Here is a 27,863-nt window from a genome sequence, read left to right as displayed (position 1 = left end):
GACGAAGCTAGTAAGATAGAACTAGCATGTCACAGCTCTCACTATTCAGACAAGGAGTCAACAGTTTTTCTTAAAAAAAAAAAAAAAATGCACTCATGGGCCCGGTGTGGTAGCCTAGTGGCTAAAGTCCTCACCTTGCATGCACCAGGATCCCATATGGGTACTGGTTCTAATCCCAACAGCCCCACTTCCGATCCAGCTCCCTGCTTGTGGCCTGGGAAAGCAGTTGAAGACAGCCCAAAGCCTTGGGACCCTGCACTCGCAAGGGAGACTGGGAAGAGGTTCCTGACTCCTGGCTTTGGATCGGCTCAGCTCCAGCCATTGTGGCCTTTGGGGAGTGAACCAGATGATGAAAAATCTTCCTCTCTGTCTGTCTTCTCTGTATGTCTCACTTTCCAATACAAATAAGAACTCCATTTTAAGAAACTAAATTTTGATAATTTTTGCTGGTGTTCTTGTTCTTACAGAGGATCAGTTACTTATTTTTTCTTAGTGGAGTTCTCAGTGCAGCAGTTCCCACTGACGTCATATCCGGCCCCGACTTCGGGTGTAGTACTTACTCTTTCTCTCCATATAGGTTTTTCTGCTTCAGTTCATTGACTGGTTCTATCTTTGTGATGCCTGATCGTTTATTGTGGTAGAGATGCCAGACCTTAAAATATTTCACACTCTGGGGCCCGGCGGCGTGGCCTAGCAGTTAAAGTCCTCGCCTTGAAAGCCCTGGGATCCCATATGGGCACCGGTTCTAATCCCGGCAGCTCCACTTCCCATCCCGCTCCCTGCCTGTGGCCTGGGAAAGCAGTGGAGGACGGCCCAATGCATTGGGACACTGCACCCGCGTGGGAGACCCGGAAGAGGTGCCAGGTTCCCGGCTTCGGATCGGCGTGCATTGGCCCGTTGCAGCTCACTTGGGGAGTGAATCATCGGACGGAAGATCTTCCTCTCTGTCTCTCCTCCTCTGTGAATATCTGGCTGTAATAAAATGAATAAATCTTTAAAAAAAAAAATATTTCACACTCTGCCTTTTCTGAGAGTTTGAGTAGAGCTTCAGCTTCTAGAATCTAATTTTGATTTTATTATGTCTGGAATTGTCTTTCTAGAATCTTTACTGGATCTACCAGACTGGATGGAAATGCAATAGGTATGTGTCCGAGTTGCCTGTGACAACTGCAGCAGCCTCCCATGTGGCCGCCTGACTGTTACTAACGAGGCTTCCCGTGTGTTGGGTCTGGCCTGTAGTTGACTTTGTCCGCTGGCTGTGTGCTGTGTCCATGGATGAACTGGCTTCCCCCCACCATCCTCGCATGTTCAGCTTGCAGAAGATCGTGGAGATCTCATACTACAACATGAACCGCATCCGGCTGCAGTGGTCCCGCATATGGCATGTGATTGGCGATCACTTCAATAAGGTAACATGGCAAGTTTGAAAACCATTCCGTCAGCCACAGAAACAAATAAGTGGATATATGTATCCCAAAAACAAGGAGCGAGAAAGGACTGGCCCTGTGTTAGGTGCCTAGAATTAGGCTTGCCTGTGGAGCATGCCAGGAGGAGTGTCATAATTCTGGACTGGAAGAACTCAGGTTAAAATGGGTTAAAATGATCTTTTTACTGGAGATTTGGTTTTTATATAGACAGCTACATACACACATATACTGAACAAATTAAAAGTTAGCTATGTATTTTAACAGAATTTCACAAATATGAAGAAAAAGTAATTAAAATATATGTACATAATGTATGTATTTGTGATGTCATTCACTTCTTAAGGGAAATCCATTAGATTAGTGACATGGTTGCCTACCAACACACAGTTCTTGATCTCAGGAAAATTACCTGAGAACAGGAGAGAACTAGAGTTACAATACAGATATTTAAGAACAGGGCCGGGCCCACCACGGTAGCCTAGTTGCTAAAATCCTTGCCTTGCATGCACTGGTATCCCATATGAGCGCTATTTCATGTCCTGGCTGTTCCAGTTCCTGTCCAGCTCCCTGCTTATGGCCTGGGAAAGCAGTAGAGAACAATCCAAAACATTGGGACCCTGCACCCATGAGGGAGACCTGGAAGAAGCTCCGGGCTCTTGGCTTCAGTTAGGCTCAGTTCCAGCCATCGTGGTATTTGGGGAATGAACCAGCAGATGAAAGATCTTTCTGTTTTTCCTTCTGTCTGTAAATCTTTTTAATCAAAAAAATAGATAAATAAATTTTTAAAAAATAGAAAACAGGACCAGTGTTGTGAGGGCAATGGATTAAGCCACCACTTGCAATGCTAGAGTCGCATGTCAGAGTGCCAATTCAATGCACTGCTGTTCTGCTTCCAGTCCAGCTCCCTGCTAATGCACCCAGGAGAGCAGCGGATGTCGCCCAAGTGCTTGGGCCTCAGCCTTCCATGTGGGAGACCTGGATGGAGTTCCCACTCTGGCTTCGGGTTGGACCAGTCTTGGGAAAAAGGAACAAGCAGTGAAGTGAGCTGTGTGGTTGGGGAAGTCTTCTCAGGGAGGTGGTCTTCTATGGAAGTCCTCAGGGAAGAGCCAGGGCCTCCTGGAGCCCGTGACTGGTGCCGCGGAGCTGTCTGCTGAAGGAATGGCAGCCCTTTGCTCTGCAGTCTTCAGGCTGGCATGGCATCACCCTCTCCGCTGTTCAGGGTAGACGGAGTCTTGGAGAACAATTGAAATAGTTGAGGGGCATGCCTGGGGACAGTGGCATGGTATTGCACGCTAAGCCTCTCCCTGTGGCGCCAACATCCCATGTGGATGAGGATCAGAGTCTGACTGCTCCACTTCCCATCCCATTCCCTGCTTATGGCCTGGGAAAGCAGTGGAGGATGGCTCAAGTTTTTGGGCCCACTCCATCCACCTGGGAAGCCTGGAGAAAGCTCCTGCCTCCTGGCTTCAGTCCAGTACGGCCCCGTTGATCCTGTCTAAGGCGTGACCCAGCAATGAAAGATCTCTGTCTTTCCTTCTTTCTCTGTGATTTTGCCTTTCAATAAATAAATATTTTTTTTAAAAAAGTAAGCAGCTGTGCTGGCACACGGGTATAATTAACAAACTTGGTATTGACCAGGTTCAGAATGCCCACCAGCTACTTTCTGCTTTTCTCTTAGCATTGCAACACTTGCCTAGGTACAATATAACCTAACAGTTTTAGCAGCTGGATAAATTAGTCTTAAAAAAAAAAAAAAAAAGGAAAAAATTGAAGCAGATTTCCCTAAGAAACCATGAGCGCTTGCTGTTACCGTAGCTTGCTTTCTTATCCATGCCCCTGACAGCTGAGCTCAAATACATGTTCCCCATTTATTCCTCAAAGGTTCTTCCCAGAATGATGATCCAAGCCTACTTTGCCAAATTCTGCCCCAACCAAACCCAGCAAGCCTGCCGATTTGGGAAGGAGGGAGGGGGTTCATCAGTTTGTAGCAACTGCTTTTACCACCTGCAGTTGTCTTATCCAGCCTCTGCAAGCCAGGCCTCTGATCCCAGCAGGCTCGGGACAGGGTCTGGCAGGCAGCAGGCAGGCTGCCGAGCTCTGCTGCAGCAGCACGTCCTGAGAACTGTGCTGGCTCACTCCAGGGCGCTCTGGCTCTCCGTCATGGACAATCTTCTGCTTCCGCTTGTGACCTGGGCCACATGGGAGTCCCACGGCCTTGGGATGCGGCTGTGACTTGTGCTTGAGCTGCAGGCCATGTCCCGTGGCCATCCCCAGGTTGCTGCTCTTCTGGCCCGGGGCACAGGTGCCGTGTGTCCTGAGAGAGTCAGAGCTGCACTCGATGTGGAGCACGTGCCTGAAGCATCTGCCTCTCCTGGGCTGTTGGAATGGAAAACGCTGCATTAATCTCTCACTCATGACTAGGACATGGGCACATCAACTTGCTAAGAATGTGTAGGACTCAGCACAGTAGCCTAGTGACTGAAGTCCTTGCCTTGCATGCACCGGAATCCCATATGGGCACCCGTTCATGTCCCAGCTGCTCCACTTCCCTTCCAGCTCCCTTGTTGCAGCCTGGGAAACCAGTAGAGGACAGCCCAAAGCCTTGGGAGCCTGCACCCATGTGGGAGACCTGGAAGAAGCTCCTGGCTTTGGATCAGCTCAGCTTCAGCTGTTGAGGCCATTAGGGGAGTAAGCCAGTGGGCAGAAGATCTATCTCTCCTCTCTGTAAAGCTGCCTTTCCAACAAAAGTAAATAAATCTTAAAAAAAAAAAAAAGGAATAAGAAGAACCGTAGAACTCCATCCGCATTTAGACACTTTACCATCACTATTGTACTGTTCCACCTCTGTGAATTTTACTGTATGTATGTCACGATTGCTTCACTTAGCAACAGCTGGTGCTGAGCCAGGCTGAAGCCAAGAGCCAGGAATTGCATCCAGATCTTTCCTACTGGTGGGGAGGCCCAAGCACTTGGACCATCCTTCTCTGCTGTCCCGGTGCATTAGCAGGGAGCTGGATTGAAAGTGGAGAGCAAGCACTTAAACTGTCGTTACTGTATGGAATGCCATTGTCATAGGAGACTACTTAAACCATTGTGCGCCAATGGAGTCTCCCCTCTGGGTGAACCCAAGAACCTGCGAGGGCCCACATTAGCAGGAAGCTGGATTGGAAACCAAGCAGCCAGGACTTGAAGCAGACAGTCTGATACTGAATGTGGAGCTTAAGCTGCTGTGCCACAGTGAGGAGATTGATGAGCCTCAGAGCTTCCCCAGGATTTTTCACACCTGGTAGTTTTTTTTTTTTTTTTTTTATGTATTTTTATTGGAAAGTCAGAGATACAGAGAGGAGGAGAGAGAGGGAAATCTTCCATCCATTGACTCTCTCCCCAAGCAGCTGCGGTGGTCAGAGCTGAGCTGATCCAAATCTAGGAGCTGCTTCCAGGTCTCCCACGCGGGTGGGGTGCAGGTCCCAAATCCTCGACTGCTTTCCCAGGCCACAAGCGGGGCTGCCAGGATTAGAACCAGCACCCATGTGGGATCCCAGTACATGCAAGGTGAGGACTTTAGGCACTAGGCTACCGTGCCGAGCCCAGCTTATAGTTTTTTTAAAGGCTTATTTACTTAAAGGTTTATTAGTTATTTGAATGGTCGATTTTACATAGAGCGAAGCAGAGAAGCAAAGAGTTTCCATCTGCTGGTTGATCCCCAGATGGCCACGATAGCCAGAGCTGAACTGATCTGAAGCCAGCACCAGAAGCTTCTTCTAGATCTCCCACATGGGTGCAGGGTCCCAAGGATTTGAACCATCCTCTGCTACTTTCTCAGGGTATTAACTAGATCAGAAGTAGAGCAACTGGGACTGAAACCAGCACCCATGTGTTATGCCAGTGCTAGCAGGTAGAGAATTAGCTTGTTATGCCACAGCACTGGTCCTAGTTATAACACATTGGTAATCAGTGCTTTTGGTGATAGACACTGGGAAAGGGTGGAAAGGCCTTCCATAGATTACAAAGGCTCTTGAGCCTTCATATGTAATTGGGTAATATTAAACTGTATCTGAGAATGACAGTTTAATGGATAGAGAGGTTCAGTTTTGCTGATGGGCTATTATAGCAGGGTGACTGTGCTTAACAGCACTAAACTGTATACTTAAAAATGGTTAAGATGATGAATTGTGTGATATGTTTCATAACTTTAAAAATTACTTAATAGCACGTTTTTTTTAAAGATTTTTCCTTGAATGTGTCATACTGCTTCTTCTTCACTACCCTTAAGTAAAACTGGGCAGACCATGGCCAAGAAGTGACCTCTTTTCCCCGAGGGTGTGTTTTCCCAGGACATGTGGCGTGGAGCTGGGTGTGTCTGCAGTGTTTCACCCTGTCTGTTTCATTGCATTTCTGTTCTCACTTAGGTGGGTTGTAACCCCAATGAAGATGTGGCTATTTTTGCTGTGGACTCATTAAGGCAACTCTCCATGAAGTTTCTTGAAAAGGGTGAATTAGCCAACTTCCGTTTCCAGAAAGATTTCCTGAGGCCCTTTGAGCACATTATGAAGAAAAATAGGTAGGTGCATTGTGCATTGCTCTGGGAGACCCTTGGTCAGCATCTCCTTTGGCGGCCTCAAGGCCCTCCCAACACTAAAGCCCCACTTCCTGTTTCCCTCCATTGAGGGTGGAACAAGGCAGAATGGAGAGACTGAGATCCACCGACTGTCCTTAGTAGGATGTGTGAGCAGCCCTTCCAGAAGCAAGGCAGAGCCCGTGCTGAGCGACAGCCTCCCGAGGCCTGGCATCTGCTGTGCCGAGAACACAGCTTTGAGGTCTCCGTTCCGTGGGGCCTTGTGTTGGCCATGGTTGCAGCTGGGTGCAAGCATGCAGGAGTTCCTCACACCCCCTTCTCTGTGGTGCTCCGCTGTTCTGTGTGGGACACAAGTTCCTATGGGCCCGGATGGATTCCGCAGGGAGCGTTCTGCACTTAGCAGCATTGGTGTTCTGGGGACTGTTAGTCGAGGGCAGGGATCAGGAGCTGTCCATCACATAGAGCAGCTCCTAAGGTGAGCCACAGGAAGAGCAAAGCCAGAACGGCTCTTTGCTGTCTTGGTGGGAGTGTGATAATGGGGTGCAAGCAAGAGCAGGTGAGTGGCGTGCTAAGGGACCCTGAAGATGCCAGTCGGCTGGGGCAGGGTGAGCAAGGCTGGAAACCCAAGGTGAAGTCCTTTCAGTGGTAGCAGGACACCAGTCCGCAGAGGAGCCATCAGCCACTGCGAGGGAGCACTTTGGACTGCCCTCTGTGAGGTAGGAGCTGTTGGAAGAAGTTTTTATAAAGATCTTGTTAATTTGAAAGTAAGAGGTACAGAGAGAGAATGAGAGAGATGTCTTCCATCTGCTTGTTCACCATCCAGATGGCTCTAACAGCCTGTGTTAGACCGGGCTGAAGCCAAGAGCCAGAAGCCAGGAACTTCTTCCAGATCTCCCACATGGGTGGTAGAGATCCAAGTTCTTGGGCCATCTTCTCCTTTCCCATTAGCCAGGACGTAGATCAGAAGTGGAGCAGCTAGTACATACAGAATGCCAGCTTTGTGGTACTCCAGTGCTGACCTCCTGTCCAAAGATTTTAAGCCAAGAAGTGAAGTGGTTTGAAATATTTTCCAGCTCAGTCAGCAGGTAGCCATGGCTGACAAGAAGCTCCTGGCTGAGGTGAGAGCCATGGTCATTGTCCAGCTTCAGAGCTGGGTGGTAGTGGCAGCTTGGATCCTCTGTGGTTGAAAGAGAATCTTGACAGCATCTGCTGGTCACTCGGTAGTGCAAGAGGATTCTTAGGCATGAGCCTTTGCATCTGTTCCTCCCCTAGAAGGGGTTCTTCTGCCAGCAAAGAGCAGGAAGGCCCACAGCAGAAGGCCCTGAGCCACAGTGTGCCTTGGAACCATGAAGGAAGGGCTTAACGGTGTAGTGAAAGGGCAGTGCAACAGGGTGATCTATGTAGCACCTATCAGGCCCGTGACACCTGTGCACAGGCCATACCAATCCATCAGGCACATGAGGGACCTGTGTGCAGGATGTACTATACCCCTAGGCCCCTGGCACACCTGTGCCTAGGATCTACTGTGCCCCCAGGCCTGTGGCGCACCTGTGCTTGGATGTGCTATGCCCTTAGGCCCCTGGCACACCTGTGCCTAGGATGTGCTGTGCCCCCAGGCCCATGGCACACCTGTGCTTGGAAGTGCTGTGCCCTCAGGCCCCTGGCACACCTGAGCCTAGGATGTGCTGTGCCCTCAGGCCCATGGCACACTTCTGTACCTCTGCCATCATACAAAAGAATTTGTAAAGGATTTATTTATTGTATTAGAAAGGCAAATTTACAGAGAGAGATGCCATCTACTGGTTCACTCCCCAAAGGGCCACAGCAGCTACAGCCAAGCCAATCAGAAGCCCAGAGCCTCTTCTGGGTCTCCCACATAGGGGTGCAGATTCTCAAGTACGTGGGCCGTCCTCCACTGCTTTCCTGGGCCATAGGCAGGAAGCTGGATGGGGAGTGGAGCAGTTGGGATATGAATCAGCCCATTTAGGATGCCAGCACTTGAGGGTAGAAGATTAATAGATTGAGCCGTAGCACTGGCCCCTAAATAATGTTTTAAGTTATATTTTCCCTGCAATTTAACCTTTACTATCATTATATATATATAGTTGTAACAGGCAAAATCCACCTCTTATAATTTTGCGAATATATTGACTTATTCCCCAAGGGAGCCGTGTTGATAACCTGGATATGTTATCCGTGTTGTCTGTAGGTGGCATGTCGTGGACTTTAGCTGATTTTTAACTCTGACTTTGTGCTTGCCCCCTCGGAATGGCCTTCCTTTCCTGTCAGCATGGCAGACCAGCCCTTCATGCTAAGCCTCATACAGTGTGAATGACTCCCACAGCTGGTGCTGTAGAAGCAGTAGGTTATCTTACATAAACACACATGTACATGTGTGTGTGCATACACACAACCACACTGTTGGTGAGGCAGTAATCCCCCCATAATCATATATGTCACAGAAGTTTGCCAAACATAGATACCAATCTGTTGCATATATTTGATAAGTGCTTTACCTCATAGCTCTTTCAGAAGACCATTCTTTCTATTGTCAGATTTGTGTAATGGTTGCATTTACAATATTACATCTTAAATTCTGTATGTAATCTCTGACCCATGTGTGCATGTACTTATTGTGTACATATATTCTTGCTCAAAAATCTAAGAATGGTTCTCTCTTGATAAATATGATGTGTTAGAATATTTTGTCCTAGAAAACTGACCAGTGATTTAGATGGCAATGTTACTGTACTGTCTCTCTTTTTTTTAAGATTTGTATTATTGGGACCTGCCTGGATTGTGGCATAGTGGGTTAAGCCATGTCCTGCAATGCCAACATTCCCTAAGAGCATCTATTTGAGTCCTAACTGCTCCGCTTCCAATCCAGCGCCCTGCTAATGTGCCTGGGAAACCAATGAAAGATGGCCTGAGAGACAGAGCACAGAGAGAAGGGGATAGAGAGATCTTCCATCTTCTGGTTCACTTCTCAGATGGCCACAGTAGCCACTGCCAGGTTAGGGATGAGCCAGGCCAAAGTTAGGGTCTCCCACATGGGTGGCAGGGTTCTAAGTACCTAGGCCATCTTCTACAGCATCCCAGGTAAAACAAAACTGGATTGAAAATGGAGTAGCTGGGCCCGGCATGGTAGCCTAGCCTTGAAGTCCTCCCCTTGAACGCGCCAGGATCTCAATTGGACACTGGCCCTAATCCCATTGGCCCCACTTCCTATCCAGCTCCCTGCTTGTGGCCTGGAAAACAAGTCGAGGACGGTCCAAAGCCTTGGGACCCTGCACTTGCATGGGAGACCCGGAAGAGGCTCCAGGATCCTGGCTTTGGATCAGCACAGTTCTGGCTGTTGCAGCTGCTTAGGTAGTGAATCAGTGGATGGAAGATCTTCCTCTCTGTCCTCCTCTCTGCATATCTGACTTTCTAATCAAAATAAAATAAATCTTTTAAAAAAAAAAAGTGGAACAGCCATTACTCTAACTGGCACCAAATGGGATTGTGGCTTAGCTCACTCTGCCAGAGTGCTAGCCTCTGCTGTTTCCTTGGAAGCCGCGTGTGGACTCCTTTGGCTGTAGAGTGCACGTTGTGACAGCAAACCCAGGCTCTTTTCCACGCTGTGGTTCTGCTGGTCCCCAGAGCCAGCTCTTCAGCCTTGAGTGTAGGCGTCCTTCCTGCTGCTGGGTGACTCAGACTCCAGGCATCCTGCATGGTTCTGGAGAGGAATGGGAGGAAAGGGGTCCAAGCGTAAATGACCGAGGTTTTCTGTGCACTTTTATCTTTAAGTGCTTTCTTGTACGACGGCGTGAGTGTGTCCCTGTCTCTTCCCACCCTCCCTAGCACGCATGACACGACTGGCCCGTTCCTCCTTCCTCAGGTCCCCCACCATCCGGGACATGGTGATCCGCTGCATTGCCCAGATGGTGAACTCCCAGGCAGCCAACATCCGCTCCGGCTGGAAGAACATCTTTGCCGTGTTCCATCAGGCCGCCTCTGATCATGACGGGAACATTGTGGAGCTGGCGTTCCAGACCACGGGCCACATCGTCAGTAAGTGCGCCTTCCCTTCAGGTCTAGAAAGCTGACTGCTCACTTGCTGGCTTCCTGCCCAAAGCCTCTTCCTTGCTTTAGCCCTGCTGGGATATAGCCCTGGAGCCAGCGGTATTCTCAGCACATGACTCATATTGATGCTCACAAAAGCCCCCTGAGGAAACCACATAGGGAGTGTTCATTGGTGAAGTCCGTGTTTGCAAGTTCACCTACCCAACCGTTATTTGCCAACACATGCGTGCACAAAGCAGGGGGGAAGAAAAGACTGGAACCACCGGACACATTCCCCGCTGAGGGGCAGCTGCTTAGGTGCTCCCCGCCGTTCGCTCTCTCAGGCCACGAGCCTGTCCTCCTGTCGAGTGCCATGTGCTGCACGTTTTCGTGCTTTCCATGGTGACTCCTGAGCCCGCTGCCACCTGCCAGCTGTTGTTCAGTGCAGCAAGGCTGCATGGGCATCACAGAGGAAACCATGCCCGATGAGCTTCCTTCAGGCCAGAGTCAGAGGGCTGGTGGCTGTGGCTTCTGTGTTAATGCCTCAGCAATGTGTGTGAAATTCTCTGTCTGATTTTTTTAAATGATTCATTTATGTATTTTGAAAATCAAACTTAAGAGGACTCTTCCACCTACTGGTTCACTGCGCAGGCAGCTGTAGCCACTGGGGCTGAGCCAGGCCCGAAGCAGGAGCATTGTTGAGGTCTCCCCAGAGGTGACAGGGGCCCAAACACTTGGACCATCTTATGCTGCTTTTTCCAATTTAGTGTTTACAGAGAAACACATGCACCACAAGGTTGTCTATTGGATGGTAGATGAACATTATGACCAGGATCTTGTGGAAAACTAACCCCACATGGTTAGCAGTGGTTTAGTTTTCTCCAGTTATCTGTACACAGCAACTATGTAGAACAAAACCACCACTCGTAGCAAGAGCTCACTGTAGCACTCTTCCTCCATTTCTCCACAGAGGGAATTGAGGCACAGAGAAGCAGAGTAGGACAGCTTGCCTGTTGTCACTCAGCTAGGAAGTAGTAGAGCCAGGACACCGCCAGGTGGCCCAGTACAGAGTGGGCACAGAGTTCCTGGGTTGGCCAGGAGAGCTGGTCCCACCTGTAATCATGGAACAAGGTGTTTGTGTGATACCCACGAAAATGCTAAGTAAACACTCGATAAGGAGATGACTGTCTGGGCCTTGCATCATTGCCTAAGCTCAGGAGAACAGCCGAACCCGAACAGTATCCAGGGCTTTCCTCCCTGAACAGAGGCTGACCTGCTTAGAGCCCCACAAAGGTACTCACATCCTGGGGGGTGATATTCCTATTCAAAATCTATTACCAAACATGTGCCGTGTGTGTGTGTGTGTGTGTGTGTGTGCCTATCTCTCAATCCCCAGTCTGAATCCAGGTCCTGTTGAATATGTGGTGGTGGTGGTAGTGTGTGTCTGTCTCTCTGTCTCTCAGTCTCCACTCTGCATCCAGGTCTTACAGAGCATGCGCCATGTCTTTCCACAGCCAACATTTTCCAGCACCACTTCCCTGCCGCCATCGACTCCTTCCAGGACGCGGTCAAGTGCCTGTCAGAATTTGCCTGCAATGCCGCTTTCCCTGACACCAGCATGGAAGCCATCAGACTCATCCGCTTCTGTGGCAAATACGTGTCGGAGAGGCCTCGGGTGGGTTTCTATTCTGCTTCTCAGCGTGGGGAGTGATCCGAAATGGGTCATGGGCCGTGGGATGAAAAACCCAGACCAGGAGCTCCCAGTGACGCTTTCAGAAGCCCATGGTTATCCCAGATCAGGCTGTGATCTCAGAATGCTGCCTTTGCTGGAGTTACGCCGCCTCGTGATTTTGCATGTAGGAAATTACTGATTTTATTCTTACTGACTTTTTTTTTTAAAAGATTTATTTCAGAGTCAAAATTGCAGAGAGAGGGAGAGAGAACAGAACCCTCTACTGGATCATTCCATTTAAGGCTGCAAAGGTCACGCCCGAGCTAGGCTGATGCCAGGAGGCTGGTGCTTCATCCGGGCTCCTACATGGGTGCCAGGGGTCCAGACACTTAGACCATTGTCCGCTGCTTTTCCCAGGCCATTAGCAGGGAGCTGATCGGAAGTGAAACAGCCGGTCCTCTAACCAGTGCCCACGTGCGATGCCAGCGTGTCCTCTAACCAGTGTCCATGGCAGGCTGCTCTATGCCACAGTGACCCCTATGCTGCACTTTTTTTTTTTTTTTTTTTTAATCTTAAAGGCAGGGCCTGGCAGCCCACTTCCCATCCAGCTCCCTACTTGAGGCCTGGGAAAGCAGTCGAGAACGGCCCAAAGCCTTGGGACCCTGCACCCATGTGGGAGACCTGGAAGAAGTTCCTGGCTCCTGGCTTTGGATCAGTAAAGTACTGGCCATTGCGGTCACTCGGGGAGTGAATCATCAGACAGAAGATCTTCCTGTCTGTCTCGCCTTGTCTCTGTATAACTGACTTTCCAATAAAAAATAAATTAAACAAAACCTGAAGAACAATAAAAAAAAAAAAAGGAAGAAATTACCTTTTGCTTTTCCTGAAAATATGTTCCTGAAAGATTTTCTGGTGTCTCTCACCTTTGTGAAGAGACTACTTGGCCTAAATGATGGAGTCACTCAACTCTGAAGCTGGGCGATATGAGACATGTAAATTGTGATGTCCGGAGCCAGCACAGTGGCTCAACAGGGTAATCCTCCACTTGCAGCGACAGTATCCCATATGGGCACCGGTTTATGTCCTGGCTGCTCTACTTCCCCCCTGGCTCCCTGATTGTGGTCTGGGAACACAGCAAAGGATGTTCCAAGCCTTGAGCAAACCCTGCACCCATGTGGGAGACCCGAAGCTCCTGGCTCCCAGCTTCAAACTGACATAGCTGTGGCTGTTGTAGTCATTTGCTGGGGTGAACCAGCAAATGGAGGCTTCCCTTCTCTGTCCCACCCTCTGTAACTCTGTCAAGTAAAAATGAACTGAATCTCTTTTTTTTTTAATTTTGTGAAAGGCACACAGCCCCTTCCTGCGGTGCCCGTTGGAGCCCTGAGTGCCGCAGTCCTGCCAATCAGTGCTGCTGCCAGTCAGCCCTGACGGCCCTGGGAGCTTGTCAGGCACCGCCGAGGCTGCCCTCTGTGCTGCTGCATTTATTCCCCATCAGACCTGTGAAGTGGGCGCTTGCGTCCACCGTACAGGGCAGGTAACCGGAGTAGAGAAGCTGCCGCCCGCTGCATTGGAGTAGCCGGGTACCGTCAGAGGCGAGCTTACACTACTGCAGAGAGGGCTGAGTCTGGAGGCAGACAGAGTAGAGTGTCACAGCTCGTCGAAGACCTTCCCAGGCTGTGTGGCTTTGCGCTGCTTACGTCGCTCTTGATACCCCAGTTTATTCATATACAAAATGGGACCGTGTCTACCTGCCACTCAAACCTGTTGCCTTTAACAGTTCCTGGTCCATCACAAACCCTTAGTAAATGGTGACTACTGGAGTTGTATGTGTCCTCGGGACATTTCAGAAATACCTCAGGTGTTGACTCATCCTGGATAGTTAACCGTAGTGCTCTTGTTAATGTAAGACCTCCTGACCCCAGCACTCTGTGATCTCCCTAACTTGTTCGAAAGCTGAACAGTATCCACAGGTTCATTCAGGGGACCTGTCCTGTGACCGCCCATGTCCGGTGACCGCCCCGTCTGGTGACCGGCCAGTGACCGCCCCTGTCCCATTCTCTATTGTACCCTTACTAATGATGATCTTCAAGAGGAAAATGTGAGGAGTCCACCCTGTAGAATTGCCTTTCGGTTCCTCCCTCCCGCGTTCTCAGTCCACATCTGAGATGGGACTTTCATTCTAGGTGCTGCAAGAATACACAAGTGATGACATGAACGTGGCTCCTGGCGACCGAGTTTGGGTCCGAGGCTGGTTCCCCATCTTATTTGAGCTCTCCTGCATCATCAACAGGTGCAAGCTGGATGTGCGGACGAGGTAACATATCGTCGTGCGGCGCTGGCCCTTTCCCCACAAGTACACCCATCACCTGCTCACCCACCCCACAGTTCTCTCTGGCCCTCTTCATTGTCTCCTTTCCGCCTCCAAATCTTTCTGTGTTTCCTGCAAGGGGACTCACGGTCATGTTTGAGATCATGAAAAGCTACGGCCACACATTTGAGAAGCATTGGTGGCAGGACCTGTTCCGAATTGTGTTTCGAATTTTCGACAACATGAAGCTGCCTGAGCAACAGTCGGAGGTAAGCCATGCCAGCAGTGCTGCCTGGATGCCAGGGAGAGGAGAACCCCAGGCCTGTGGCTGCCTCTGGTGGAGAGAGGGAGTGTCATCCTCTACCCAGAGGTTGAGTACTAAGCAGGTAAGGTACATTCTATTCATAGGGACAGGCATTCGGCCTAGTGGGTTATGGTCATACCACGTAGTAGAGTATCTGGGTCTCATGCTTGCCTTTGGCTCCTGCGGGTAGCTTTCTGCTAACACAGACACTTAAGGTATCTCAAGGAGATATGGATTGAGTTCCTGGCTTCTGGCCTTGGCTCAAGCCTGACTGTTGATGGCATTGAGAAGTGAACCAGTGGATGGGAGCTCTCTGTGTTTAGTTGGCCTCTCTAATTAATTAACTGGAATAGAAACTTCCTTCCTTTCACTCTTGCCCCAGTGCCGGCTGGTCGTTAGACTCTGGGAGTCAGCAAGGCCTGCTCGCTTGGGTCTCAGGCCTCGGGTCTCATACCTACCATGTACCAGGTCTCCTGGGAGGTGACCTGGTTGTTCCAGTCATGTTCGTTTCTTTTTAAGATTTATTTTATTTGCGCTACAAAGAGAAAAGGAGAGACAGAAAGAGATCCTCCGTCTGCTGGATCACTGCCCAAATGGCTGCAACAGACACAGCTGAGCCAATCCAAAGTCAGGATCCAGGAAGCAGGCAATCCGGAACCTGGAGCTTCCTCCATGTCTCTCATGTGGGTTCAGGGTCCCAAGGACTTGGGCCATGTGTCACTGCTTTCCCAGCACGTTAGCAAAGATCTAGACGGGAAGTGGAGCAGCCAGGACTCATGCTGCCCACGTAGGGTGCTGGCACTACAAGCAGAGGTCTATCCCCACACTGGCTTCTAGGGGGCTTTCTGTGTTCTGTTAGGGTTTTTAGTGAAGTCATAGATGGAGTCAGTGCTGGCAAGTGTTAGCCATACCTTCTCTCCATTAAAAAAAAAAGTATTATTTGAAAGGCAGAGTAAAAGAAACCTCATGTCTACTGGTTCACTTCCCCAGTGCCCACAAAACTGGAGCCGGGCCAGACCAAAGCCAGAATACAGAATTCTGTGTAAGTTTCCTAGATGGTGGTAAGGACCACAAGCATCGTACTGTCCTCCACTGCCCTCCCAGGCACATCAACAGGGAGCTGGACCAGAAGTGGAGCAGTTCAGACATGAGCTGACACATTTACATAGGGTGCCTTTTGTATAAATAAATGATAAATTTTTTATGGCCTTATATTTGCCAACATCAGCCCCATTCTACAGATGGAAGGCCTCTGTGTTTAATACTGTGCCTGTGAAATAGATGAAAATAACTAGAAACGAAACGTTTCAAAAAATTGTTTGTGAGATTGGATATTTTTCTTGATGACCTCAATCGCCCATTTCTGCTTCTACAAATTGACCGTAGCCCACTTTTTGAGTCTTATCATTTTTCTATTCATTTACATATTTTTAAGTATAGAAAGAATGTGCCAGCCCTGATGTGATGTCTCAATTGGCTAACCCTCCACCTCCAAATGCCTGGATCCCATATGAGTGTCAGTTTTTGTCCTAGCTGCTCTACTTCCCATTCAGCTCCCTGCTAATGGCCTGGAAAAGCAGCAAAGGATGGCCCAAAACCTTGGGATCCTGTACCCCCATGCAAAACCCAGAAGTAGCTCTTGGTTTCAGATTGGCTCAGCTCTGCTCCAGCTGCTGCGACCATTTGGGAGTGCACCAACAGATGGAAGATCTTTCTGTTTTTCCTTCTCTCTAAATCCGCCTTTCAAATGAAAATAAAATATGTCTTAAAAAAGAATATGGCAAATCCTTAGAAATATTAGAAGTTATTTCACCTACTTTGTCATTTTTACTACTTTTGATTCTGAAAATGTTAGCCTTTTTTTTTTCGTGAGAGAGAAAGATCTGCCAACTGCTGTTTCATTCTTCAGATGCCCACAACAGGTACCGGCATTGTGGTATAACAGGTGACACTGCTGCCTTCAGTGCCAGCATCCCATTTGGCTGCTGGTTTGAGTTTGGCTGCTCATCTTCCAATCCAGCTCCCTGCACATGTTCCTGGGAAGCTAATGGAAGATATCCCAAGTCCTTGGACCCCTGCAGCCACATGGGAGACCCAAATAAAGCTCCTGACTTCAGCCTGGACCAGTCCCAACCATTTCAACCATTTGGAGGCTGAACCAGCAAATGGAAGATCTCCCCCCTCCTCTTTTTTGAGTAAATAAAATAAATATTTAGAAGGAAGAAAAGAAATTCCATAACAGCCACAACTGGATCGGCCAAAGTTGGGAGCTGGGAACTCAGTGGTCCTGGGCTGTTCTCTACTGCCATCCATTGTTTCCTTAGCAGGACACTGGAATCAGCAGCAGAGCTGAGATGTGACCCCAAGCCCGCCAGGATGGATGCAGGAATCCCAAGTGGCAGCCCAGTGCTACCCAGAACACTCATCCTGGATGGGTGTTAAGTAATTTTATATACACATACTTATCGTTAAAGTAAGTAATTTGATGCACAAATTTGTTGGCATTGTGTTGTATCCGTTTTCAGTATATGAATGCCATTGTGATAAACATCAGTATTTGTAAACTTTTCAAGTTTTTTTTGAGAGAGAGAGAGGAAGAGTGCACACACACACCCATCTGTTGGTTTACCCCGTAAATGCCCATAAGAGCTGGAGCTGGACTGGGAGGAGGCTAGGAGGTCTCCCACGTATCCTGCATGATTGGCAGGATCCAGCTGCTTGAGCCATTACTGGAGATGGGAGCAGAGTAGGCACTCTAATACAGGAAGTTAGACACACTCTAACATGTGTCCTAACTGGTATTTTAATTGCTGGACTAAATGTGTTCATAAACTTGTACGCAAAAATCTTTGGCAGTTCTTTTTTAATGATTTTATTTATTTTTATTGAGGAGTCAGATATATCAAGAAAAGGAGATATAGGAAGAAAGTTCTTCCTTCTGCTGGTTCACTCCCCAACTAACTTCAATGGCCGGAACTAAGTTGATCTGAAGCCAGAAGCCAAGAGTATCTTTCCAGTCTCCCATGCGGGTACAGGGTCCCAAGACTTTGGGCCATCCTTGGCTGCTTTTCCAGGCCACAGGCAGAGAGCTGGATGGGAAGTAGAGCAGCTGGGATTAAAACCGGCATGTATATGGGATCCTGGTGCATGCAAGGTGAGGATTTTAACCAGTAGGCTACAGCGCCAGGCCCAGTATGAGAAGGAGAGACAGAGAAGAGGGAGAAATCTTTCATTCACTGGTTCATTCCCCAAAGGGCTACAGTGGGTGGAGCTGGGCCAATCTGAATCCAGGAACTTTTCTAGGGTCTCCCATGTGGGTGCAGAGGCCCAGGGATGTGATCCATCCTCTACTGCTTTCCCAGACCATAAGCAGGCAGTACAACAGCCAGGGGCATGAACTAGTGCCCATGTGGGATGTTGGTGTTTGTAGGTGGAGGATTAGCCTGTAGAGCCTCTGGGCCAGCCCCTGATTATTTAGAATTGATTCTTGGAAGTGGTATTGCCACGTCATTGTGCACATCTTTAACACTACTGAGGCGTGTCACCATATTGCTTGCCAGAAGTATACAAATGTTATCTTCTTACTGCTTTTCCAGAAATCTGAGTGGATGACAACAACCTGCAATCATGCACTTTATGCTATCTGTGACGTGTTTACACAGTTCTATGAAGCGTTGAATGAAGTCCTTCTTTCTGATGTGTTTGCACAATTGCAGTGGTGTGTGAAGCAAGGTATTCTTTCAATCCCAAGGGGTCATTGTTCCTCCCCTGTCTTAGCGGAAGATTAACTTCTTCAGTATAGAACACCATTTAGACAATGCCGTGGAGTTTGTATATGATGTTATTTTACTTTTATTTGAAAGGCAGTTACAGAGAGAAGGAGAGAGAGAGGTCTTCCATCCACTGGTTCACCTGCCCAAATTACCACAGGGACTAAAACTAAGCCAACCAGAAGCCAGGAGCTAGGAGCTTCCTCTGGATCGCTCACGTGGGTCAGGAGACTGCTCCCCCATTCTCCACTGGTCCCCCAGGCCACAAGCAGTGAGCTGGGTCAGAAGTGGAGGAGCCAGGACACAAACCAGCACACATATGCGATGCCTTTGGCCCCCAAAAAATATGTATTTTAAAGTCTAATTAGAACAGAACAATTCCTTCAAGCCAGTTTAAGCATTTCCTTTTTTTTAAGTTTTATTTACTTATTTATTTGAAGTATTAGATGGAGAGACACAGAGAAATCTTATCCAAGAGTTCACTCCCTAGATGGCCATAATGGCCAGTGCTGGGCCAGACCAGAGCCAGAAGCCAAAAACATCCACATCTCTTACATGTGCACAGCAGTCCAAGCAGCTGGGTCATCTTCTACTTTTCCCAGGCCATTAGCAGCAAGCTGGATGAGAAGTGGAGTAGCTGGGACTTGAACCAGTGCCTGTAGGCAGTGGCTTTACCCACACCACCACAACACTGACTGCTATAAAACATTTAAGATGAATTGTAGGGTCTTGTGCTGTGGCTCAAAGGCTAATCCTCCACCTCCAAGCACTGGCATCCCAGTGCTGGTTCGTGTCCTAGCTGCTGCACTTCCATCCAGCTCCCTGCTTGTGGCCTTGGGAAAGCAGTAGAGGATGACCTGTGAGGTTCTTAGCATGCTGCACCCGGGTGGGAGACCTGTAAGACATTCCAGGTTCCTGGCTCTGGCTGTTGTGGCCACCTGGGGAGTGAACCAGCAGAGGGACAGTCTGTCTCTCCTCTCTGTAAATCTACCTTTCCAATAGAAATACACCAGTCTTTAAAAAAAAGGAGGGGCTGGAATATAGGATTTATTTTGTATTTTAAAAGATGTACCTTTGTGTGTTATGCTATTTTATATTTTCTATAGTAAAATGGTTTTTTTTAATTAATCTTGCAGTCAAAATCAGCTTCTTGAGAGGACTTTTTTTGCTTGAATAGTAACATTAGTTAGTGTGCTCAAGAAAATACTGTGCACGTTGGGGCTGGATTGTCTTGCAGCAAGGCTAAGTTTAGTTAAGTTTTGTCAAAAAGTGTCACTGCTAAAAGTAAATGACAAAACAGTTGCTTGGTTTAGATGCCAAAAAGGAAACAGTCTTGGACTAACTTTCAACAAACTGTGTAATATTTTCCATCTCTGTTTGCTATTGCTCATATATAAGCCACTTAATTCAAAATAGTAAAACACTGACCTCTTTCCATCCCTGGAAGTAGACGTGTGATGAGCAGTTCCACCTCCTTCTGGCCCACTTTAGTGGTAAAGCTTTTGTTGTTTTTGTATTATTGTCTGCTTGGTTAAAAATCTAGCAGCCTGGGGTGGGAGACGGTCGCGGGGAAGGCCCGGCAGCAGGGCAGGGCTTCCTAACGGCAGCTGCTTGGTTTTGCAGACAATGAGCAGCTGGCTCGGTCTGGTACAAACTGCCTAGAGAACCTGGTGATCTCCAACGGGGAGAAGTTCAGTGTCGCTGTGTGGGATGAAACGTGCAGCTGCATGCGGGACATATTCCAGACAACCATCCCACACGTGTAAGTGCCAGGGCACTGGGCGCAGCTCTCCCATGGCCAGCAGGTTCCCCGGGGCTCCTGGCTGTCTCTGACACGGACCCTTCTGCTTCTCATCCTGTCCCATTCCCTTCAGTTTGCTGACGTGGAGGCCTGCAGGAATGGAGGACGACTCGACAGAAAAGCCCTGGGTAGGACTGGGTTTTTGGTTGTCTCTTCTCTCTCCTCCTATCCTAGTGAACAGTTAAACATCCTATGCTATTGTTTTGATGGGAAGTGAGTTTTAAAATGAAAAAAGCAATCTATATTAACTATTATGTTCTCAAAAAGTACAGGGAACTGTGGCCTGGCGCAGTCTAGTGGCTAAAGTCCTCACCTTGCACACACTGGGATCCCATATGGATGCCGGTTCTAATCCCGGTGGTCCCACTTCCCATCCAGTTCCCCGCTTGTGGTTTATGAAAGTTGTAGGGGATGGCTCAAAGCCTTGGGAATCTGCAATCATGTGGAAGACCTGGAAGAGGCTCCGGGCTCCTGGCTTCTAGCTTCACACTGGTGCAGTTCTGGCCATTGTGGCAGTTTGGGAGTGAACCAGTGGATGGAAGATGTTTCTGTCTCTCTTCCTCTCTGTGTATCTGAGTTTCCAGTAAAAAGATAAAATAAAATAAATCTTAAATAAATAAAGTACAGGGAAGTATTAAGAGAATAATTCACCTCACTGGCAAAAAGCAATTTGCATTTCTAGCTTTTTCTTGGTATGAGCATGCTCCGCTGGTTGACCCACACAGGTGTGAATCTAGGGTCACTTGGCACATAATATGTTAACAACACTGGGAGCCACCTTTGAAATAGGATTTTCAGTGGCTACACTGTATTCAACTTTTTCAAGTTGCTTTCTTTTAAAGATTTATTTATTTTTATTGATACAAAAAGAGGACATACAAAGAGAAAGATCTTCCATCTGCTGGTTCACTCCCCAAGTGACTGCAAAAGCCAGAGCTGAGCCAATCTAAAGACAGGAGCCAAGAGCTTCTTCTGAGTCTCCCACTTGGGTGCAGGGTCCCAGATCTTTGGACCATCCTCTGCTGCTTTCCCAGGCCACAAGCAGGGACTGGACAAGAAGTGGAGCAGCCGGGACATGAACTGGTGCCCATATGGGATCCCGGCACGTGCAAGGTGAGGACTTTAGCTACTAGTCTACTGCTCTAGGCCCAAAATTATTTTTAAAGATTTCTGTATTTATGGGGCCCAGCACAATGGCTCAGTGGCTAAATCTTCATCTTGCATGTGCCAGGATCCCATGTGGGCATCGGTTCATGTCCACGTGGGAGACTGGATGAAGCTCCTGGCCATGGCTTCAGATCAGCTCAGCTCCAGCTGATGCGGCCGCTTGGAGAGGGAACCAGCAGATGGAAGAGCTGTCTTTCTCTCTTTCCTTACGTCTGTAAATCTGCCTTTCCAATAAAAATAAATAAATATTTAACCAAAAAATTACTTATTTCTAAGATGTATTTATTAATTTGTAAGGCAGAGCAGAGAAAGAGGGTGTGTTTTCCATTTGTGGGTTCATTCCCCAAATACCCACAAGGGACAGAGCTGGACTAGGCCGAAGCCAGAAGCCTAGAACTCCATATGAGTCTCCCATATGGATCCGAGGACCGAAGTACTTGGACCATCATCTGTTGCCTTCCCAGGCATGTTAGGAACCTGGATTGAATGGTGGTACCTGAGACTTGGACTCGTGCTGTGATACCGGATGCCACGTGTGGTCACTGCGTAGTTTCCCTCCAATGGCATCTCGGGTCAGTTCCAGGGTGACATTGTTAGGAATAGTGCTTTGATGTCATTTCTTCTGTATTGCTCTCCTAAATAAATAGTACAGTTCTCTGCTCCAAAATAAGGGTGGCTCTCGTCTGTTACGTGTGCCATATTCAGATGTTCACGTTCAGATCTCAGCGACGTTTTGGTTTATCTGGGCAGGGGGAGGTGAATTACTCATTTTTATTCCCAAATATTCTGAGACCTTTAGATTTTAAAAGGCATTTGGGATATAGCAACTTTAAAACATGAAATGCAGAGCTGGATGTTGGGGCTGGCAGTTGAGTTTCCACACCCATGTCAAGAGTGCCTGAGCCGGGTAGCCAGCTCCGCTGCTGCCTGCAGCTTCCTGTGAAGGAATTCCTAGTCCTTGGCTTTGTCCCTGGCAGAGCCACTGCAGGCATCGGAGGAGTAAGCCAGCAGTGTACACATTTACAAGGGGACTGGGAGGGACATATAATTGAAATTCTCCATCTCCACAGGGCAGCCTTTGGGAAATGTTGCTTAAGATGGGCAGTGAACTGAAGTAGCACTTAGGTTCATGCTGAGCCAGCAGTGTTGAAGCTGACACATCTACTCGGGTATCGGGTTCTGCTCCAAACGAGTGAGCCTTGTGTGTGTCTCTGATTGGCCCTCAGGACATCGACCTTGACCGCCAGTCTCTAAGCAGCATTGACAAAAATGCCTCTGAGAGAGGCCAGAGCCAGCTCTCCAACCCAACCGATGACAGCTGGAAGGGCAGACCGTATGCAAGTAAGGCGCTTGTGTTTGTTTTGCTTGGTTCTTTATGTGTTCTCTTTCAGTAGATGGCGCACAACCGTGTGATTCAGATGTTCAGAACGCACCAACAGTAGGCCCCAGGCCTCTGACCCCTGCGGCTGTGGCGTGACTGGTTCTCACGTGCGTTTCCAGTGATTTAATCCCTGTGCCAGCAGATGCGAGCAGAACTGCTTCCACACACGTTCAGTACATGCACACACAGTAACTCTCCTTACAGTTACTGCCTAGGCACGTACTGTGCGTTATTCTGTTCTCCTTGACTGTTTCTTAGGGGTTGCCCATGAAGCACTTTCACTTTGTTTAATACTATTAACTCTTGATCCAGTATGTAGATGTGTTTATTAATGCTTAATAGGGCTCCTACTAATGGGCATTTATATGACTTCTAAGCCTAGCACATGTCATATAAAATTCTTAGAACATGGAGTCAACAGATTGTCACATTTGCCAGTTGAACATTTTTGCAGATTTAGTGTGTATTGAGTTTGTGCCTATTTACTTACTCTTTGGCAGCAGATGGAATTTGATGCCTTTGGAGTCATTGCAATTTGCACTTTTCTAATTGTACACGGAGCTGAGAGTTTTCATGTGTTTAAGAGCCATTTCTGAGTTCTTCTATGTGGTCTACCTGTTGGTGATCTTTGCTGATGCTTTGGCATTTCTGAATCCTTTTTCTTCTAGCCAGTAGAAACTCCTGAAGGGTTAGAAATCTTTACACTAGATGCAGGGTTCAAATTACTTTTGCTGATTTTTCAGTGTTGCTATGGTATCTTGTACTGCTGATCAGTCATTTTTAATCATAGATGTAACAGTTGCAACATGCAGACACTGCACTGTGTTTCTGGTATGTGTGATTACCAAATCATAGCCCTAGTCTTTAAGGGTGGTGTTTTACATTTCAGTCATATTTCAGTGAACTGGGGCTTGGCTAGGTGACGGGACTTGCCAGTGAATGAGAGAGTTGGCAGACTGGTGAAAGGGTGCAGTAAGAGCACACTAGTTTCTGCTGATGTGGACCCTGGGAGGCAGCAGGTGATGTTTAACTAGTTGAATCCCTGCCACCCACATGGGTGACCCACATTCCAGGCTCCTGGCCTTGACCTAATCTAGTCCAACTGTTACAGACATTTGGGGACTGAATTAATGAGTGGATGGGAGAGAGCTGTCTGTCCCTGTACCTTTATTTAATTTGTGTGTGTGTGTGTGTGTGTGTGTATTCTTTTTTTTTTTTTTTAAAGATTTTATTATAATTGGAAAGCCGGATATACAGGGAGGAGGAAAGACAGAGAGGAAGATCTTCCATCCAATGTTTCACTCCCCAAGTGAGCCGCAACGGGCCGGTACGCGCCAATCCGATGCCGGGAACCTGGAACCTCTTCCGGGTCTCCCACGCGGGTGCAGTGTCCCAAAGCTTTAGGCCATCCTCAACTGCTTTCCCAGGCCACAAGCAGGGAGCTGGATGGGAAGTGGAGCTGCCGGGATCAGAACCGGCGCCCATATGGGATCCCGGGGCGTTCAAGGCGAGGACTTTAGCCGCTAGACCACGCCGCCGGGCCCGTGTGTATTCTTTATTTGGAAGACAGTTACAAAAAGGGAAGGGGAAAGAGGGATTTTCCATCCACTGGTTCACTCCCCAAATGATGACAACAACCAGAACTGGGCCAGGCAAAAGCCAGGAGCCAGAAACTCCATCTGCTCTCTCATGTGACAGGGTGTCAGGGACCCAATGCGTGAGTCATCTGCAGCTTCTTTCCCAGTCATGTTAGCAGGCAGATGGATTGGAAATAGAGAGGCTGGGACTGGAACTGGTGCTCATATTGGATGCCAGCATCATGGGCCTGAAGTGCTTGACATGGGCTGCCTCTGAACCCGCAGGGATGGAGTCAAATCAGGAAGCAGAAACCAAATGGGAATTAGGTATAAAGAATTGTTGACCTGGGAGCTGGCATTATGGCTCAATTGGCTAATCCTCTACCATGAGGGTGCCAGAATCCCATAGGGTGACTGTTGCTGTCCCAGCTGTTCCAGCTTCCTGCTTGTGGCATGAAAAAACAGCAGAGGATGGCCCAAGGCCTTGCAACCATACACCCATGTGAGTGACGCAGAAGCTCCTGACTCCTGGCTTTGAATGGCTCAACTCCAGCCTTTAACAGCCACTAGGCAGATTTACAGAGAGAAGGTGAGACAGAAAGCTCTTCCATCTGCTGGTTCACTCCCCAAGAGGCCCCAGTGGCTGGAGCTGAGCTGAGCCAAAGCCAGGAGTCTGTTCCTGGTCTCTCACACAGGTGCAGGGTCCCAAGGCTTTAGGCCATCCTTGACTGCTTTTCCAGGCCTCAAGCAGCGAGCTGGTGGGAAGTAGAGCAGCCTGGATACAAAGTAAGGACTTTAGCCACTAGGCTACTATGCCAGGCCCCAAAATAAATAAATCTTCAAAAAAAATATATTGATTTGTCAAAAGTTGTTGCAGTCTAAAGGGTAAATAAGTGCTCTTAGTAACTGTTAAATAGAACCTGCGGAAGGCAGTTACTGTGGCCTCTAGGAAGGTGAACAAGTGATCAAGAAACCAAGAACCAAGGAGCCGCAGCCCACACTGGGATTCTGGCTTCTTTGGGGTCTGTCTGCTCCCAAGGACCTGCAGGCAACTATGGTTATGGGTTGCAGAGCTGATCTGTAGGGTCAGAATAGATCCTACAGAGCACCCTGCTGGAGGACAGGGAACCTTGCAGGCCGATTCTCTCGCCTTTTTCCAGGCCTTTGCACAGGTAGCGTGTCTGCAGAGTGAGCTTTGCTGACGTGTGAATATTTAAGCTCACCTCCCCACCCTACCTGGATACCAGGTCCTCTTCATTTGACTTGCTGTACCTTGCACTTAACTATATGTCCACGCCATGAGGCCAGTAGATACCTGGCTGTGCCACGGCATCAAGCAGCAGTCGGTGAACGTTTTACTCCACAGTGTTGGCTGAAGTGTTATTAGGATTCCTCTCTCATCCAATACAGATCAGAAGCTGTTTGCCAGCCTCCTCATTAAGTGTGTGGTCCAGCTAGAGCTGATCCAGACCATCGACAACATTGTGTTCTACCCTGCAACAAGTAAAAAGGAGGATGCTGAGCACATGGTTGCTGCCCAGGTAACAATGGCAGGCCTCACCTTGACCGCCCTCACCCACAGGCAAGAGGCTCCGAGTCAGTGGCCTGCTGGAGCCCACGAGCACTGGCTTTCCCAAACCTGGTGTCCATGTCTTTACACTCTTCAATTCAGGAATATCGAATCAGTGGGGGTTGCCCCTCAGAAACAAGCAGGCCCTCAGACACCCACCACCTAAAATGTGCTCCTGATCCCTGTAATTGGTGTATATTTTAACTGCAAATGACTAAGAAGGACAAGATATCTAGAAAGATCTTAGCTTTTCATTCAGAAAGTTGACTGTACATGGGACTGAGTGTCTAGAACTTGGGTATTGCCTCCCGCCCAGGGTTGCACACTGAGCTCCTAGGAGGCCAGCTGCAGGCAGGGTGGCCCCAGGGCCAGTCAGGGCTCTCAGTCCTTCCACCTGCCAGCCTCAGAGCTGGGGGGGATTTCCAGTTTCTCAAGAAGAGCCAGAACCATCCCTTGTTTTTCACATAAAATCACCTGTTTTTTAATACTGGCTGTTTATGTATGTCTTTTGATTACTGCTGAACAGCGATGGGCTAAAGCTAGCTCAAACATTGACAGTTTCTTAGGTGTATAATGCAGTGATTTTAGCATATTACAGAGCTGTGCCAACAACACCATCTAACTTGGGAGCATCTTTATCACTGCACAGAAAATACAGGAAAACATGAGCTGTGACTTCCTGCTTGCCCCTTAGGACCACTCATCTACTTTTTGTCCTGTGGGTTTGCCTGTTCTGGATATTTCACATAAATGAGATCACACAATGTGTGAACTTTCGTATCTGCTCGCCAAACTCAACTCAAGTCACGGCTTCCTTCCTCTTCCACGTGGCTAAATAACCTTCCGTTATATAGATGTAAATGTTGAACATACCCAGTCCAAGAGATGCTGTGAAATCTAAGTGGAAAATTCCTCCCTGACCTCATGTGATACCAAGTCCAGGGACATGCAAAACATCGTGCAAACGCACCTTCAGGCTGGAAGGCATATACATGAAACACAGATGAATCCTTGTGAAGATCTGGGCCCTGCCCCCAGCGTATCTCTGTGTATATATGCAAATGTTCCAAACCCCAAAAGAGCCTGAAATCCAGAACACTGTGGTGCTAAGCCTTTTGGATCAGGCATGCTCAGCTTGCACTGTCCCCAGCAGCCGTGTATGAAGCCACCCCCGCCCAGTGGTTATCACTGCCCTTGCAAAGTCACAGCCATGGGTGTGATATGGCATCTCATTGTGGCTTTGATTGACATTTCTGAGGTACCAGTGAGATCAAATACCTTTTGTATGCATTGGTCATTTGTTTGTCTTTGAAATGCCCCCTCGAATCCCTTGCCTGTTTTTACATTGTTATTTTTTATTGCTAAATTGTTGGCATTTTCATTTATTCTAGGTATATAATTCCCTATGAGATATGTGACTTGCACCTGTTCTCGCTCATGCTGTGTGTTGTCCTTTCAGTTTCTTGATGGTATCCTGAGAAGGACAAATGTTTTAGTTTCTTTTTTTTAAAGGTTTATTTTATTTGTTTGGAAGGCAGAGTTACAGACAGGAGATCTCTTCCTTCTAGTGGTTCCCTGCCCAAGTAGCCACAACAGCTGGGGCTAAGCCAGGCCTAAGCCGAGAGCCATGAGCACCAGTAGAGTGTGCTGCCTTCACAGGTGCAGTAGCAGAGAGCTGGGTTGGAAATGGAACAGCTGGAACTTAGATTAGTGCTCAGATGGGGTGCTTGCATCACAGGGGACAGCTTAACCCACGGTACCGCAAAGCCAGCCCTAGAAGTTCTAAATTTTGATGAAGTCCAAGTTTTTTTTCTTTAGTCATTTGTACTTGCCATGTCAAGTTTAAGAAAAGATTACCTAATTCAAAGTCACGTATTTTTAGGCTCGGCTTTTTGTTTCGAGTTTCTTAATTTTGGCTCTTAATTTTAAGTCTTTGACGCATCCCTTTGCCCACACCTTGCTTCGTTCTTGTGTAAGGTGGTGAGGGAATTCAGCATCTTCCATGCGCATGTGATGTGCAATCTCCCTAGCATCGTGGGATGTGTGTTCTTTCCCCCATGAGCTTTGCTGACCCTGTGTTGGAAACCCTTAGTCATAAATGTAAGGGTTTGTTTCTAGGCTCTCCGTGAGTATATAATGAGCCTTCAGAAAGTCCAAGGAAAGTGCAAATCATGAAAACAACAAGTACAGATTCCAAGTATTTTGGACCAAATTAAACCGTTTTCCTAGGAACGCTCATGTCTGTATGCCGGGGCCCATCTGTATG

General features: G+C 48.1%; 1 protein-coding gene across 1 annotated transcript in view; it reads left to right on the top strand.

Moving 5' to 3' along the window:
- Window positions 1-27,863, top strand: part of ARFGEF2 (ADP ribosylation factor guanine nucleotide exchange factor 2) — a 93,915-nt gene that overhangs the window by 60,580 nt on the left and 5,472 nt on the right. Inside the window, exons 24-35 of the mRNA XM_058679333.1 lie at window positions 1,101-1,141; window positions 1,240-1,409; window positions 5,837-5,988; window positions 9,884-10,056; window positions 11,562-11,722; window positions 13,903-14,033; window positions 14,167-14,296; window positions 17,928-18,063; window positions 19,725-19,863; window positions 19,976-20,030; window positions 22,296-22,410; window positions 25,438-25,568. Of these exons, the coding sequence (XP_058535316.1) occupies window positions 1,101-1,141; window positions 1,240-1,409; window positions 5,837-5,988; window positions 9,884-10,056; window positions 11,562-11,722; window positions 13,903-14,033; window positions 14,167-14,296; window positions 17,928-18,063; window positions 19,725-19,863; window positions 19,976-20,030; window positions 22,296-22,410; window positions 25,438-25,568 (1,534 nt within the window). The remainder of the gene's footprint in view (window positions 1-1,100; window positions 1,142-1,239; window positions 1,410-5,836; window positions 5,989-9,883; window positions 10,057-11,561; window positions 11,723-13,902; window positions 14,034-14,166; window positions 14,297-17,927; window positions 18,064-19,724; window positions 19,864-19,975; window positions 20,031-22,295; window positions 22,411-25,437; window positions 25,569-27,863) is intronic.

Source organism: Ochotona princeps, chromosome 22, assembly GCF_030435755.1.
Source record: "Ochotona princeps isolate mOchPri1 chromosome 22, mOchPri1.hap1, whole genome shotgun sequence".
Classification (NCBI taxonomy): domain Eukaryota; kingdom Metazoa; phylum Chordata; class Mammalia; order Lagomorpha; family Ochotonidae; genus Ochotona; species Ochotona princeps.
The sequence above is the reverse complement of the archived record's forward strand: the minus strand, read 5'-3'. Positions and strand labels throughout refer to the sequence as shown.